This window comes from Eulemur rufifrons, chromosome 24, assembly GCF_041146395.1.
Source record: "Eulemur rufifrons isolate Redbay chromosome 24, OSU_ERuf_1, whole genome shotgun sequence".
NCBI classification, from domain to species: Eukaryota; Metazoa; Chordata; class Mammalia; order Primates; family Lemuridae; genus Eulemur; species Eulemur rufifrons.
This window is the reverse complement of record NC_091006.1, coordinates 30,631,456-30,649,305: the sequence shown is the minus strand read 5'-3', so window position 1 is coordinate 30,649,305 and position 17,850 is coordinate 30,631,456. Positions and strand designations below refer to the sequence as shown.

General features: G+C 36.3%; 1 protein-coding gene across 2 annotated transcripts in view; it reads left to right on the top strand.

Annotated features, from left to right (window-relative positions):
- The first annotated feature begins 2,679 nt into the window (after positions 1-2,679).
- SRP72 (signal recognition particle 72) overlaps positions 2,680-17,850 on the top strand; it is a 28,740-nt gene continuing 13,569 nt past the window's right edge. The window contains exons 1-10 of one of the 2 annotated variants that reach the window (XM_069458433.1): positions 2,680-2,948; positions 4,839-4,959; positions 6,984-7,107; positions 8,698-8,841; positions 8,921-9,032; positions 10,884-10,915; positions 12,218-12,342; positions 12,436-12,493; positions 15,838-15,969; positions 16,836-16,964. In XM_069458433.1, coding sequence (XP_069314534.1) covers positions 2,840-2,948; positions 4,839-4,959; positions 6,984-7,107; positions 8,698-8,841; positions 8,921-9,032; positions 10,884-10,915; positions 12,218-12,342; positions 12,436-12,493; positions 15,838-15,969; positions 16,836-16,964 — 1,086 coding nt within the window. In that variant the 5' untranslated portion in view covers positions 2,680-2,839. The remainder of the gene's footprint in view (positions 2,949-4,838; positions 4,960-6,983; positions 7,108-8,697; positions 8,842-8,920; positions 9,033-10,883; positions 10,916-12,217; positions 12,343-12,435; positions 12,494-15,837; positions 15,970-16,835; positions 16,965-17,850) is intronic. The other variant, XM_069458434.1, reaches the window with a different exon arrangement.

Here is a 17,850-nt window from a genome sequence, read left to right as displayed (position 1 = left end):
TCCTCCTTTTTTCTTTCCTGTATTCATCAAGTACAGATTTTAGGCAGCGAATCTATGAAGCATATTAAGTCCCCTTGCTAACCTCTATGTTCTCTTCTTTTGATCTTTTGTTCAACTGGCTCACTACTTCCCTTCTGCCTTAAGTTCTCCTTTCCAATAGTCTCCTTTTCCAATAGTCTCATCTATACTTTAGCTAGTTTGTATTTCTTGCTACCTCCCAAAATCAATACCAGCTACCAGGCCAGTGAGTTCATGTAAGAACATGCAAAATCTAGAAAGGGTATAATCACAAATTAAAAAAACAACTTTATATAAATTTAGCCTTGTTTCACTATATTGTTTTATTTTTCTGTTTTTTGTTAAGCATCAGTGAAATCTTCCTTAGTTCATAAGCCAATTTCATCATGTGTAAACTGGGACTAATAATAGTACCTACCTCATAGGGTCGTTAAGAAAATTAAATGACTTGATGTATGTAAAGCACTTCCTGGCATATGAATGTATTATGTAATATCTATTTGGCAGAGTGTGTAGAGGGTAGAATGAATGGAACTAATTCACCATGAAAATTACCTAGAATTTAATAACTATTCCCATCAGCTGGTTTAATTAATTTCTAAGACTACGAAAAAAGACAGTGTGATATGCCATGGAGCATCCACAACCTCTTCCCTGCTGTTTCAGCCCCGCAGTCCTTAGAAAGCCATTGAAAATGATTGCTTTTAATGGTATTTTTGCATTCCGTTTTCCACATCTCAAGTACTTGGGGTGGAGTTGTTAATCTCACATTGTGGTACAGTGAAAATAATGGAACAGAAATCAGAATATTTTGTTGAGCACATCAGTCTTTGAGCATCAGTTCTCATTTGTAAAATGGAGCTAAATAATAATACTTCTCCCTGCCTCACAGAGTTGATGAACTACACCACCAGCTTTCCTAGGCCTTCAGCTTGCAGAAGGCAGATCATGGAACTTCTCAGCCTCCATTTTGCTGAGCCAATTCCTTATAATAATTCTCTATATATCCTATTGGTTGTGTTTCTGTGGCGAACCCTGACTAATAGAACCTACTATGTATGTGTAAGACCCTGGGAATGCAATGATGAACAAAATTCAATTTATGCCCTCGGTGAGTCTTAGAGTCTTCCAAGGCCAGACAATTTCAAAACACTATATTAAGTCTTAATATGGAATATGATAGACTATCATGAATACACAAAGTAAGAGGGACTATTTGCTGTCTAAAGAACAAGTGTATACTGTGAATGAAAAGGAGGGACTCTAACTCCTCATAGTCTATACTCAATCTGTTACCTTTCCTTAATTTTCTTCATAGAATTTATTATCACCAAACAGTATATATTTGTTTATTGCCTCTCTTTCCCAACTAGAAAATAAACTCCATGAGTACACTGGGTTGCCTTCTTTGTTTTCAAGTGTATCCCTAACAAATACTGTAATGCCTGGCACAAGCATATACAGGATAAATTGTCAAATGAATAAAAGTGCAAATTCGCAGAGTTATGGGACACACAACTACACAGTGTTAGAGGAGTATAGCTTGCGGGGGGGGGGGGGGGGGAAGAATATATAACAAGGCCGGGCGCGGTGGCTCACGCCTGTAATCCTATCACTCTGGGAGGCCGAGGCGGGAGGATTGTTTGAGCTCAGGAGTTCGAGACCAGCCTGAGCAAGAGCGAGACCCCGTCTCTACTAAAAAATAGAAAGAAATTATCTGGACAACTAAAAATATATAGAAAATATTAGCCGGGCATGGTGGCACTTGCCTGTAGTCCCAGCTACTTGGGAGGCTGAGGCACGAGGATCGCTTGAGCCCAGGAGTTTGAGGTTGCTGTGAGCAAAGCTGACAAAAATGAGTATGCAAAGTAGGCTGTTCAATAAAATGTCATGTCAGTCACCTCAAATGTACCCAATGTGTCCACTCTCTTCTTACATTCCAACATATCTTGATGTTTACAGTCTTACACAAACCCTAAACTCCTATGTCTGTGTTGAGTGTTTACTATGCAAGATGCTTACAGATGCAAGAATTATCTTATATCCCTGGAACAAATATATTCCTATTTTACAGTCGGGAAAACAGGCTCCAAGAAACTAAATAACTTGTTCACAGAGCCAGGAACCTAGACATTTTCATTCCATTACTCTTCCAGCGTTATAGCCAACTGCTCCTGAACTTGAGCCAAAAGGGAAGCCAACGGGTTTTTGCCAAACATGCTTTGCAACTAGTGATTCTTTTCTTCTACTTTACCTTTCCTCACGTTTGTTTTTCTGCGTGAATGTCCTCCCCCACTTACCCCAGGTTCTCCTAATCATCTTTCAAGATCCCTTTCAAGTGTCAATTCCTAATTGAAGTATATTCTCAAGCACCAATAAGAAGTCATGCCTCTCTGGCTCTCCTTCAAACGACTCCCTAGGGTTTCTACTTGGTACTTTATTTACCACCTCAAAGACCTTTTATTTATCTCCCATAGGCCGTCGTCCAGCCCTGTGTCGTGGGACCAGGACACTGCCTCTACCGTAACGGTTGCCTGGAAGCACGCTGCTTTGAGCCCAAACTGGCGAACCTCTTCTCAACCCCTTCCCAAAATTCAATGCCTCTTTTCTCCAGAATTTCAGGCAAGGTGTTTCGACTTTATTGACGCAAATTTCTTGCCACGAGAGCGGAAGATTACAGTCTCTGAAGCTGTCTCAGCGCTGAAGACGGTCACGACCCCTCGACGCCTAGCAACCATCAGCTTCCTCCTCCACTTGGCTGCCTCGGAGATCTTCTTCCGGGGCAGAGGTCGCCCCCGCCCCTCCCCTCCTCTCCTCCAAGATGGCGAGCGGCGGCAGCGGGGGGGTTTCAGTACCTGCGCTGTGGAGTGAAGTGAACCGTTATGGCCAGAACGGTGACTTCACGCGCGCTCTCAAGACCGTCAACAAGAGTAAGTGTCTGGGCGGGCCCGGGCCTGCGGAAGGATGTGGCCCGTTTCCTGCGCGCGCGACCACCTCTGGTAGACGTGGGGAGGGGAGACCCCTTCTCCCCTTTCCCTCCGGATTCTGGCCCGAATGTTGGGCAAGCGCATGTCACAGCCCTTCCACTCTCACTAGGCCGTCCCGGGGTCCCCGGTTGGTTAGAGCCACGTGTACTTCCCTCTTTACCCCCCTTGGGAAACGAGGGAGGGATTTAAAGAGACAGCAACTCCCGGAGCCTCTTCAAACGTTGCCTTATTTGCTTCCTTTTCTGCTGTCTTATTTCACAAATATTCCAAATTTTCTCCTTTTCTTCTTCCTCTTGAGCTCATTGATCAAGACGGTATTACTGAGGGAGCTTGTTCTTTTGGGCCGCTGTAGGGGGAGGAACCTGCCTGGGACACGTAATTCAGAAGCTGGTGCTGACTAGGTGGAAGCTGTACAGATTCTAAGGGGGGAGAGAAGGAAGGGCTGGATCTGGATGTTAGGCCTGTCATTCCCACAGACAGAATCTCTTAAATGTTATTAAGCCAGGAGGGAAAGCACCAACATTTGAAATAATGTCGAAGAAAACTTTGGCTTGTTTTTTGCCCTGTAAGGGATAATTTCAAGTTTTAATGCCATTGGCGTGAGGTTCAACTCATTATGTTCTTTTATCGTTTTACTACATGACTGTAACATGGCCATGGTGTTTAATATTCTCCTTCGTGCTCAATTCTCCACTGAAGATACAGCCTGTGTATGTTAGACTTGGAAATGTAATTACCAAGACAGGTTTAGCTGTTCAAAGCAGTATGTCAGTAACATGCAAGGCTATATAAATAATTTTCAACAACCTAATGCTGGGTTAATGTGAAAAGTAGTGATTGGGCCCACACTGCACTTTTGGTGATTTCAGATGTTGAGGAAAATAGCTGCTAATTAGAATTTATTTCTAAATTTGTTTGAATTAACTTTAGCCTTTGGCTAGGCCTCCAACCAATACTATAAACTTAGCAGTGTAGTAAGTATTTTGCAGGCGTTCTTTAATCAGCAAAGGTTGTTAATTTGTTTGCAAATATATATATTTTCTTAAGTGGTAGAAATTCCTTTGATTCTTAGACTGAGAATTGAACTGTAGTTGCTCAGAACAAAGGTAACTATTAATGTGATCCTGATCATTTTGATACTGAACAGCTGTTAGCATTCAATCTTGGCCACCTGAGTTCTTCCTGGTACTTCTCCTTGGTCATCTTAGGTGAAAAGGGAAATTTTGAATGATTTTGGAAACATCGCCAGCAAGATAAATTGTCTTTGCATTATACTTTATAGTTAGTAAGTTTTTTCTAAAATATTCTCATTTCATGTTCTTGATAACCTTGTTAAACAGGTAATGCTTTCCTATTCATTTTGTAGCTCAGAAAACTGAGATTTGGCCACTAAATGATTTGCCCAAGACCTCAAGGCATTTAGTGGCAATCTTGCACTAAACTTAAGTCATTTGCTTCCAAATTCTGCATGAACTTTTTTCTTTCCCTATGAAGTAATGAAATATGTAGTGTGTAGCATGCACCCAAGATGAGAAAGCTGAAGAAAGAGCTTCTTTTTTGCTTCTTTATTTCACTGCACTTTTTCGGTACATGCATCTTGGGAATCTTTGTATCATTGAAAATCTAATCTATAACTCTCCTTATTGTCACTTCTTAAGTTAGAAGTAATGATCAGTTTTTTTTCCTGTTTTGACCAATTGTTTCAAACAATCATTTATACTGCAATAAAATTTATACTGCAATAAAATAGCTTCCTGAGATTGGATAAGAAAATTTAGTAGAATGTGAAAAAGAAATGGATTTAAAAATGACTTTCCTAAAATTGTTCTCTAGTACTGCAGATCAACAAAGATGATGTAACTGCCCTGCACTGTAAAGTGGTATGCCTTATTCAGAATGGAAGTTTCAAGGAAGCCTTGAATGTCATCAATACTCACACCAAAGTGTTAGCCAAGTAAGTGATTCAGTTGTTTGTGCAGTTATTAGAAATACTTTTACTATAGTTGTATCCTCCATGTTTTTTCCCCACTATTCACTGATTTTTGATCTTTTTTTTTGAGACGAAGTCTCACTCTGTTAACCTGGGATAGAGTGCTGGTGTTAGCCTAGCTCACAGCAACCTCAAACTCCATGGGTCAAGCCATTCTCCTGCCTCAGCCTCCCAAGTAGCTGGGATTACAGGTGTATGCCACCACGCCCTGTTAATTTTTCTATTTTTAGTAGAGACGGGGTCTCACTCTTGCTCAGGCTGGTCTCAAACTGCTGACCTCAAGTGATCCTCCCGCCTTGGCCTACCAGAGTGCCAGGATTACAGGTGTGATCCACCATGCCCCAGCCTGACCTTTTTTTTCCTTCCTTTTTCTTTTTCTTTGGCTTGCCAATAGTGTTTCAGAAACTGAAAGGACCACTGGTAACTTTTCTTCTTTTCGGCCCTAGGGAGCTTTTTTTTTATTCATCTTCTCTTTGAGCTGCTAAGGAGGAGGTAAACCATAGGGGATGTGGGGCATAAACATAACAAGAGTTCTTGGAAGATATAGGGAGAATGACTCATAGAAATTTAATTTAAAAAAAAAAAAGGGCACAGAGGGCAGAACATGTAGGGTAGGGATACATAAGAGTGTAGCATATAAATGTCTATATTGATAGAAGTCTCTAGAATGATATGGCAGTCAACCTGACTTCTATGACTAACTCCATTGAAAATTATTTAGGTGAGTGTTATTTTAGGCCAAGATCTTTCAGTATCAGAGTTGTTTAACAGTATTTAAAATATATAGCAGGTTTTGTTTGTTGTTGTTAATCTTTTTCTTTTATTTATCATTTCATGAAATGTGAACTTATATTCTGAATTTTTACTGTAATTTGATTTTTTTTTTTATATTTATGCCTAGGCCCCAAAAGAAATGTTATCAAAATTAAGTTTACAGCATATTTATTCTTTAATGGGATACTGGTTTATAGGCCGCAGAACAGTATATAATATACTTCATTTTGTAAGAACAGGATATAAAAATATATATATATGTATTTGCCTGTGCTTGTAAAAACAAACAGTAGAAGGAACAATGAATAAAAATAGTCACTTGTAGGGGTGAGTAGGAACAGGTTAGATTTGGATAACAATTAGAATAAAGTCTTCTTAGTGTATATCTTTATTTGAGCCACATAAATGTATTATAGGTTAAAAACTAATTTTAAACTATATTAAAAATAAGAGGGAAGTGGGATACTGCTTTCTACTGTTAAAATGTTTATGCTAAAATCCAGTATTTTGAATGTGAGATAAAGGAACTTTTCAAAAAATTTTTGTTAATGAGTCTTGGATAAGAGTATTTATAAAAAAAATTTTTGTTAGGTAAATGAATAAAGGATATTGCCATTTGCTTCAATAAGTACTTTTTCCTCATGGGTTATGATTGAAACTTTAAAATGAGGTATTACATTAATGTGTATGAATTTTTAAGTGTGTGTTTGTAACTAGTGCTTTTGTGGTTGTGTGCTACCAGTTGTTTGATTACAAGTACTGTGTTAAGATTTGTAGTTACTTTTTCTTTGCTAGTCGTATGTTTCTTTAACAAGACAAAAGAGACATTATATGGCTTATTATTTTATTAATGGACTTAAGAAACTTCTAAAATAATCCATTTAAAACATTGTTCAGATTGTCTTTGTATCTAAGACAGTTATTTAGCTGACTCATGATTTCCTTCTTAAATGTTTGTTTCAAGAGGCCAATAATTCTAATAAGAATATCCATGAAAGCAAGAGAGGCTAGGGAAGTGAATATAATATTATATATTCTGCTACTTATGAGCTGTCTGATTTTTTGGACAAGTCACTAACCTCTGTCAGTTTTCTTATCTGTTGTTATGGGGATTAAATAAATTAATATACAAGTGCTTAGAGCAGTGTCTGGCATATAGTGGCTGCTCTGCATTATTAGATAATAATCAGATATTGTTTTTTTTCCCTCCTTAGTAACTCTCTCTCCTTTGAGAAGGCATATTGTGAGTACAGGCTGAACAGAATTGAGAATGCCTTGAAGACAATAGAAACTGCCAGCCAGCCAACAGGCAAACTAAAGGAGCTTTATGGACAAGTGGTAATTACTGCTTTAAAATACCTGTTGACAATCATCCTGAATGAGCATGACTATACCTCTAGCAAGGAGCAGGGATGAGGAAACCCAGCCTATCCTGATGCTCCCCAAAACTGGCCACTTACCCAGTTCTTGAGGTTTGAACATATTCCCTGTTCTTGATCTTCATACAAACAGTTGCATATATCATGTTCTGTGAACAAATGACTTCCTCAGGGCAATTAGAAAATTAAAATAAATGAAAGCACTGTTCTGTGTAATTTGGATTTTTTAGTTGGAAAGATGAAGGCCAGTGAGCGTATGCATTTACACAGATTTGAAATAGCATTTCTTTCTATTATTTAACTGATATTTTACTCTAAGTTTAAAATAGAGGAAATCATGATGGATAAGAATTTGGATGACTTCAGCTAGTTCATGAAATTGTGGAGGTATTCTAAAAGGATTTTGAGACCATAAAATTAAGCCTAATGTAAAATAGGACTATTAATGAGAAGAGGACAGAAATGTGCATATTAGAACTAACAAAACCCCCGTAAGGATTTTTAAAATGTCAGTGTAGGGCAAATAATGTATCTAACGTATTGTTCCCAAGGGGTAGTATAAGTTTAATAGTACAAATAAATGGATTGAAGAAAGATTTGGGTGAATGCATGGATTGTAGGTCTATAAAGAACTATTAAGTTAAACTGGGTAAGTTTAGGGTAAACCCCGGCATTTTTAGGTTGATGAAAAGCACCAGTCTCTGTCATGCTTAGTGGACTAATTGACCTAGAGGGGCAGTTATTGTTCCTTGAGGACAGCTTGAATGAAATAAGCAGAAATTATGTTGTGTCTACTTGAGACTACACTATATGATAGCTGGTTTCTGAGAAAGATAAAATGAAGATATATTTAGTGAATTCATAGGAAGTAAGTCTCCGCCAACATTAAATTTTATGTTTACTGGGGCTTACTAATCATTTTGTGTTGTGGAAAAATGTTTCCATTTCAATTCAGATTTAGGTAACAGCGTCGAATTCTATAGAAAGGTTTCGTTTCATAGCCCTTTAAAGAAAATAACTTTTCTAAACTGAATCATGCCTACAAATCTGCAATTTAATAAGGATTCATTGCAAGTAACTTTTTCAAAGTATCACAAAACTAACTTAAAAATTATAGGCTAGGCATGGTGGCTCATACCTGTAATCTAAGCACTTTGGGAGGCTGAGGCAAGAGGATTGTTTGAGACCAGGAGTTTGAGACCAACTTGGGCAACATAGCAAGATCTATCTCTGCCAAAAAATAAAAAAATTAGCCAGGCATGGCAGTGCATACCTATAGTCCCAGCTACTTGGGAGGCTAAGGCAGGAGGATCACTTGATACTGGGAGTTTGAGGCTGCAGTGAGCTATGATTGTGCCACTGCACTCCAGCCTGGGCAACAGAGCAAGACCCTGTCTCAAAAAAAAAAAAAAAAATTATAAAAAATAAAGAATTGTCCATGTTATGCTGTATTAAGATTCCTAATTAGTGGTTCCAAAAGGGCTTTTGAGGTGTTAGAGACATAATACTATATTTGTTTCTGATTTTTTACTTGCTATTTGTCCTTCAGTTATACCGTTTGGAACGCTATGATGAATGTTTAGCAGTGTATAGAGATCTCGTCCGAAACTCCCAAGATGATTATGATGAGGAGAGGAAAACAAACCTTTCAGCAGTCGTTGCAGCTCAAAGCAATTGGGAAAAAGTGGTTCCAGTAAGTATCCTTTTGTACCAATATAGCCATGAAATAATATTCATGTCTAGTGTTTGACTGTTATTTTGCTCTGTCACAGGAGAACTTGGGCCTCCAAGAAGGCACACATGAACTGTGCTACAATGCTGCATGTGCACTGATAGGACAAGGCCAGCTCAACCAGGCAATGAAAATCCTACAGAAAGCTGAAGGTTGGAAGTATAACAAATATAACATGCATGTAACTTGGCGGAGTATCTTTAAAAACTGTATTTGACTTTTATAAAATTATTAAATGCAAGTTATAGGTCCAATGAGAATTTGTCAAAATTCACCTACTTTTTCTCTTTTTGACCACATCTGTCCTATATTTTTGTCTAATACCTAAGCCAGTTCATTTGTCCATTTTCAACCATACCAGACCTTAAAGTTTAAATTTTGATGAGTAGGTTTTGAACAAGTTACTATGAATGTTAAATGTAAATTGAGTTAATTAACATCAAGCATTTACAATAGTACATGGCATATAATATAAGCATTCAGTAAATATAAGTTATTGTTAAATAGGTACTCAAGTAATATGGTATGCCTGTCACACACTACATTTATGTATAGTCATTCAAACACATTTTAACTTCTTAGTATGTTTCTGTATATAATATTTACATGCTTTTAAGATTTTAATTAAGAAAAAAGGAAATTAATTTATTTGACAACTTATGTCTGATCTTAACTTCTGAAACATTTAGTCTTTTTTTCTGTGTACATTTTCCCTGGAAGCTATAAAAGCAATGTTGTAGGGACTGCAGTGAATGATGAGGAGGAAAAAAAGATGAAACACGGTCTGTTTTACTGTTAAATATTGAAGGTTAAAAGAAGAGCAAAGATTAAAGAGCATCATAAGAGGAAAAATCTGTTTAAGAATTATGATTTCAGCCAAGTGCAATGACTCAACGCGGGCACTTTGGGAGGCTGAGGCAAGAGGATTGCTTGAGGCCAGGAGTTTGAGACCAGTCTGAGCAACATAGCGAAACCCTGTCTCTACAAAAAATTTTTTAAAAATTGGCCGGCATGGTGATGTACACCTGTAGTTCAAGGTACTAGGAAGACTGAGGCAGGAGGATTGCTCGAGCCCAGGAGTTTGAGCTTGCAGTGAGCTATGATGATGCCACTGCACTATAGCCCAGGCAACACAGTGGACCCTGTCTCAAAAAAAAAAAAAAAAAATTACTGTAATTTCTTGATCATATCCAGTGAAGAACATTCTCATACATTGCAGATTTGAGTATAAAAGTAGTACAGACTTTGCAATGAGAGAGGCTTGGTGATGTGTAGCAGATTTTAAAATTTACATACCCTTTGATCCAATAATTCCATTTCTAGAAATTTAAGGAAATATTTAGATAAATTCACATATGTATCTCCATGAAAGTTAATTGAAGGGCTATTCATAAGAACAAAAACTTAAGAACAGCATGAGTTTCTGTGCTGTTAAAGAATTGGCTAACTTTTACTATAAATTATATAGATAACAAAGTAGATAATTGTGCAGTCATTAAAACCAGTAACAAAAAATAGTACAGTAATGTAGATCTGTATTTGTTGTAACATAAAGATGTCCACAGTATAGTAAGTGGGCCAGGGATGTTTCAAAATAGTGTGTACAAGGTCCCACTTTAATTTTTAAATGCAGCTGTGTATTTACAAAAAAAAAACTAACTGAAATGCTAGCAATGTTTATTTCTGGATGATAAGATTATTTATTTTTATACTTTAATTGATTTTTTGCAATCAACGTTTATTACATTTATTTTTTTAAAATGCCCTTTAAAAAGTTTTAGCATGGAGACGACAAATGAAAGAAAAGTGCCAAAGAGCTAGAATAATCAGAGACTGATAACATTTGTATGTATATTTGATGCTAATGTAAATTTCAAGTTTTCTTGTTATTATGATTACCTTGGAATTTCTGCCCAGGAAGTTAGTTCTTCCTCCTTAGAATGGTGAAAGAAATGACATTTACCCAAAAATATTACTTTTAAAACAATTTTTTTCTCTTTTAGATCTTTGCCGCCGTTCATTATCAGAAGACTCTGTAAGTATTCTGCTATTGTTAAACCCAAATTTTACACTTCTGACTAATATACATTAGTAGGAAGCTTCGTTGTAGTATTTATTGATTTTTTTGTAATAGGTGGTGATTCATTAAATAGGAATCACACTAGAAACCTCTCTCTTGATCATTGATTTGATGAAGTCTGTTATCTGTTAGGGTGAGAAATCACAATACAAAAACGTTTGCATACTTTAAGCATTTGATTTTAAATTTATGTAGTATAAATTAATTCTCCTATTTTAGGATGTAGTGCCAACACCAAGGTCTTGGAGTATGGGTCTGCTCATTGGAATTCCATGCATATTTCATACATAATGCACACATAATCCAACATTCCTGATTTCCACTTTTGTTTTTTAAAAGTGCAGCAATATCTTAAAAACAGTTGGTAAGCAGTTTTGTTAAAGAGTTCTTATAGATAACTTTTTTACCAATCTCTTGCCGTTTTTTTGGTTCACAACTAATTAGATAGTGATTTTCTTTAGGAACTTAACTATCAAATCTTTCTGGGCATTCAACATGATTTACATTAAACAAGCCTCTTTTCACATCCATAGTTCTTACTTTAATACTTAAATTTTATCATTTCCTCATCATACACAACTGGCATAATGGGTTTGGAAACAATATGTCTGACCCCTGGTCAGCATACACTTACCAGGTAAGAGAAGGAGTATTGAGTGCTAGAGAGTAGCCTCCTAGACTTGGGTGGTCATTGTACCTGAGCATCAGTTAACCTTTCCAGAAGGAAAGGAGAATGTGGATTAATCTGGAGCTACTGCTTTAATTACAAAATTAGTCCAATTATAGAATTACTTTAAGTACAGAATTAGTTCCAGCTTTTTGAAGTTTTTTGAACAGTGTTAATTAGAACTTTGTAATCTTTGTATTGGCATTATGGTAGAATAGAGAGAAAAGCATTTTTTAAAGTTGTTTTTATGAGAAACTTATGTTTCCAGAATTTAGAGTTATCATAGGAAGAAAATCCTCATGCTGGTTTTTTACATTTTTTTTTTATTCTTGGGCTTTAGAGGATAATAATGATGAATAAGTGGTATTTCTGAGCTTATTGGCATGTTCTTCCAAGATTGTTTTGTCATTTTCACTTAAACTTCTCTCTTGTGGTGGCAATTCCTAAATTTCAAAGAACTGACTCTAAAGGGAAATTCCTGAAATTATGTTTTTTTTAGGATTGTATGCCCTTTGAATGTTCGGATCGTTTGGTAAATATGTAGGTCAGTTTGGAAAGTTTATAGGAAAAAAAGTGTTTCTTTCGTTTAGGATGGGACTGAGGAAGACCCACAGGCAGAACTGGCCATCATTCATGGTCAGATGGCCTATATTCTGCAGCTTCAGGGTCGTACAGAGGAAGCTTTGCAACTTTACAATCAGATAATAAAACTAAAGTAAGTGAGTTTTTAAAAGGAAATGTGTTTTATAGGGGATGGGGTTTCTTTTTAAAGGTTTGTTTGGTTTTGACTGTTGCTTTTTGTACACAGGCCGACAGATGTGGGATTACTAGCTGTAATTGCAAATAACATCATTACCATTAACAAGGTATGGAATATTCATGGCTTTCCTATACACATATCTTACCCTGAAAGTTGATTGCCCCAGCTCTGTTCTAGGATAGGATATGTGTTCTTTTAACATGACATAGAAAGTCCAGTTGTAGCAAAATCTCAGTGGAATGGAGAGTATTACTTAACACTCATAATGAAGATGATTTTGCAAGATATATTCAAGTAATAAAACTTCTTTTGTAGTTGAAGACCATGGACTTTAAAATCTTCCCCTTTTCCCAGTTTATAATAATATGGAAAATCTCTTTGTTAGAGATATAAATTATTGGGACTTTTAAACTTTAAGTATGTACACATGATACATGATTTCTTCATCTACTTTAGTCTGAATGTACGTTTTCTTTATATAATTTTTTTCTAGAGGTTTTTTTTTTTTTAGGGGATATGGACAAGTATTCTTTCTCTTCCACCCCATGTAAAATATTATAAGTATGTATGTAGGCAGTCTTAATTTAGAGTACTGTTTAATCTAATTAAGCACCATTTAGAACACTTTTTAATGGAAAAACATTTCAAGTTCAGATTTGAGATCCAAGTCAACAGAAAATAAAAGTAACATTTGATCTCTCTTGATATGACACATGCCATCTTATTTCTTCCTCAAAATAATCCTTTTGGGTGGTAGTCCTGTCTCCAATTTACATGAGTATAATCTGAGGCTGAAAGGAGTTAAGTAATTTGTATAAGGTCATAGCCAGTGAGAGGCAGAACTTGGATTCAGATTCCAGTTTCTGACTGCAATCTGAATCCAAGATTCTTTTGCCCCTTTGACTTCTTTGTGATATTTCTCTCCTCCTAGAGCAGAAATGTATAGAGTCACCAGATGTAAGATAGTGGTAATAGTAATTGTGGGATGTTGCAGGCCATTGGTGTGGTTTAGGTTTCCAGAACATTGGTGCTGGCATTTGAATCTTGGCAGCCATATATACCTACCTGTGTATATGAATTTTGAAATGCTTATCAAGGCAAATTCGTTTTATCTGGCATCTATAATTGGGGGGAAGAGAGTATGTGAGATACTAAATATCTGAATGTAATTTATACACTGAACTTTCTTCGGTCAACAGGTATTTATTTCTGACTTCTTAAAAATAGTACTTGATGTACTAGGCAATGCGAAAGATATGTGAAGCGTGGTCTTAGTCATTACGTAGTTCAAAATCTCATTCTAATGTTGAAAAAAGTTGTGCATGTTTAAATTTCTTCTCTATGTACTTTATAATTCTAGCATTTTGTGAAAAGTAAGATCGATGAGTTGGCAAGTTTGAGCTGACTCTTGAGGTGGGGATATGGTTTGAAAGTTAACAGCGTAAGCAAATGTACATATGAAGAAGTATTTGATTTGTATGGGAAAAGTGAGAAAACAAGAGGATACGTATATGCTGTGTAGTTAAAAAAAAAAAAAATAGGTTATATTGAATTATATCAAGGTATGGAAGGCCTTGAAAACTAAGTTTTTATTTTTTGTATTTTTAGAGACAGAGGTCTTGCTCTGTTGCCCAGGCTATAGTGCGGTGGCTCAATCATAGTTCACTGCAGTCTCAAACTCCCAGGCTCATGTGATCCTCCTGCCTCAGCCTCCTGAGTAGCTGGGACTACAAGCCTATGCCACCATGCTTGGCTAATTTTTTTTTTTTTTTTTTGTAGAGACAGGTTCTCTCTGTGTGAGCCCAGGCTGGTCTTAAACTGCTGGCCTCAAATGGTCGTCCTGCCTCAGCCTCCCAAAGTGCTGGGATTACAGGCATGAGCCACTGGGCCCAGCAAGTTTTTGAATAATAAAATGCCATGACAGAGTTTAAGAGAAGTCTGGCAGTGGCATGCACGATGAAGTATTAAAATACACAGGAGAACCAACTAGAAAATATGATTCCTTTAGGATTGATTTATATGAAAGGTGGTTTCTTGTTGTATATTAAAATAGTTTCAAATTGGTTTTGAGCTCAACACAGAAAAAGTAGAGTTTGTTTTAGATTTCTTCTTTGCTTCCTTTTAGTCTTTAAGCTGGTAGAAGACCTTGTTTAAAAAGCACAGTGGTATCATGTATTTGCAAGTAAATATATTGTTTTACAAAGCACTTATTTACAACTATATTGTTTTGGAAAGCTTGAATATAGTGCACATAGTAGACACTCGTGCTCAGTTTGTCCTTCTTAGGACGCAGTCAATGTGACTTAGTTGTCTTCCTTTCCTGAGAGATACGTGACTTTCTATAATTCTTGGTAAGACTTTCTTTAGGCAGATGATGCTGTGTTTTCCCCACACAGAAAGTGAAATTAAGCATCTTTTTGCTTCTGCTTAGTTAAGAAGGGCCTTAGTTTCCTAAAACAATAGGTATGTTACATGAATATTTTCTGCTAAAAATGAGTTTAAAAGTGGTGTGAATGTATTTCTGGAGTTTGCTTAATGATTTGCTTAAATAGTGATTATGAGCATACCTTGCTTTATTGAGCTTCACTTAATTGCATTTTGCAGGTAGTGCATTTTTTACATATTGAAGGATTTTTTTGTTGGTTTTTTTTTTTTTTTTTTTTGAGACAGTGGCAACCCCATGTTGAATGTGTCTGTTGGCACCATTTTCCCAATAGCATGTGCTCATTTAGTGTCTTTGTGTCAGCATATTTTAGCAATAAGGTACTTTTAAATTAAGGTATATACATTTTTTAAGACATGATGCTGTTGCACACTTAATAGACTACAGTATAGTGTAAACATAACTTTTCTATGCACTGGGAAACCCAAAAAATTGTATGACTCACTTTATTGCAATATTTGCTTTATTGCGGAGGTCTAGAACTGAACCTGAAATATATCTGAGGTATACCTGTATTTCAAAGAGGAATGAGTTACTTACTTTCCTCATTTATCATCTAAATTCTAGAGGGCATAGCTTGTAGAAATTGCAAAATTTTTGTGGTCCTAATACACTGTAAGATTTGTGTTATCCCTATTTTTTTCTTTCAAAAAGCTCAAAACAAGCAGTTAATAGTGAAACAAGCAGCTCACTTGTTAAGCCTTCTCATACCTTTAAGTAGGAAGCCTCCTTTGAGAAGGCTCTAAAAAGAGTGGGGCTAGATTGTGGGATAGACATATGTACACTGGTAGATTTTAATTGCAGAGGTTTTGTTTACTTCTTTAACCAACAACCCAAGACATTTATATGCATCTTACTAGCTTAGGCACCCTGATCAGGTAGATATACTCAAGCTTTCTTGTTGTGTTTATATAAAATTACTAAATGAAAGAGGAATAAGGCCTTGGAATGTTAAGAGAATTGAAATCTGAGATTCTGTTAATGTTGGATGAACTTTTCTTTGTCAGGACCAAAATGTCTTTGACTCCAAGAAGAAGGTGAAATTAACCAACGCAGAGGGGGTAGAATTTAAGCTTTCCAAGAAACAACTGCAAGCTATAGAATTTAACAAAGCTTTACTTGCGATGTACACAAACCAGGTAGGTAATAGGCCTCTGGTGCCCTGACTAAACCTTTTGTTGTAATATGATATATGAGGAATAATAGGTGTATTAGTCCAATCTCTTTATAATTTTTGTTTATATTTTGTCTTAAATTCATAAATATATTTTTTCCTTCAGAATATCATATATCATAGATTTTGTTTATTAAACAAGTTAATTTACCCAATTCTTTGTAAGGGTGTGGAGTTGATGGCTTTTAAGAGGAAGAAAACAGAATTCACACCTTTAAATGTGATAATTTTCTCATTACCTTATTTCTAATCTCTCTGAATTAAGATAGAATCATCAAAGATGCCAATCATTATAAATTTAAAATCCATCTTTCATTTTAGCTGTGTATAATCACATGAAGTTATAAATGCTTAGGAGGTCAATTCTAACTCTAATATGTATTCTAATTAAATTCTGATTGCGTACTTTTTTAGAGCAGTTTTTAGTGGGAGAGTAAGAGGCAGTAATGTTAATTTATTACTTAGAATTGAGTTGTTATTCTCAATACTTTAGCAAGAAATATGCATTTTGTTATTTTTTAAGCAAATGCTTTTACTTGATGTGTTTTGTTTTTTGTTTTTTTTTTAAACTATTCTGGAATTTAGGCATCCAGGTGAATGTTTACAACTTGTCCTTTACTAAAGGCATTTAGAACTCAGATTAAATTAGTGAATGGAAATTATTTTCTTGTTGGAAAAAATTGAAAATAAATACTTTAAACTGATTGTCTCACCCTAGGCAATTCTTCACTTACTATTTTGTTTTAACTGATTTTCCCATACTTCTTTTCTTTTAGCATTTAATTTCATTAACCAGCTTATTTTTGTTGGGGCGTGGGGTGTGTCTTCTAGGCAGAACAATGCCGCAAAATATCTGCCAGTTTGCAGTCCCAAAGTCCTGAGCATCTCCTGCCTGTGTTAATCCAAGCTGCCCAGCTCTGCCGAGAAAAGCAGCACACAAAAGCAATAGAGCTGCTTCAGGTAAAGGAGTTACTTGAATGAGGTGTCAGGTATTTGCAGTCTTGTTTCATTTTCATTATGGTATAGTAACCTACAAGCGTGTAAATTTGATGGGAAAACTAATAGATAATGTACTACTAGACAAATTCCAGTGTCACTTTAGTTAATTCTTAGGTTACAGCTTTGTTTTATATAAATTCACATAATATAAATATTTTCCATAAACCCTGAAGAATGCTTTTTGATTTGGAGATCTATTTATTGTGAGTTAGTGATGGGATTAAGACCACTGGGACTTAGGGATGCTACGTCTGAGGCTGTGGGAGGAAAGGAGGTGAAGGAATTGCCTGAGCAGAAGCCTGAAATAAGGGCAGCTGTTAACTGCCTAGTTGGGGGGCATATACCAGCGATCTGGGAGTACAGCAAAGTATGCTCCAACCTCAGAGCCTAAGGGGTCTCATGCCTGAAAAGCCACGGAGAGGCCTGACATGAAAACTTCTCATGGCTGTAGAGGTAGATTGCAATATGTCAGCCCGGGAGAAGGGTCTTAAGGCTTCCATTGTTAGAACACTGGGCCAAGTTCCTTCTCTCCCTTTCTCTCCACAATGCCTCAGTTAATGCAAAACCAGTTTCCCAGTGGAAGGCATGTAGTTTCTTTGTTTCTTGTTCAAATGGGTCGCAGCTACTGAAGTTGAAAGATTGATATCCATGTACATAGCTTGAGCTTGGGATAAAATTAGTTAGTTTACCTTGATCAAAAGTGTTGTACCTACTGAAGAATTTTGTGTTTTTCCCTTCTAGAAAGGAGAAGGAGATTAGCTAGGACACCTTTTGACTTTTGGGAGATCCCTGAGACCTTTGATCATTGTATCCCATGATTTTTTTGCATGAGATCATTGTATTTTGC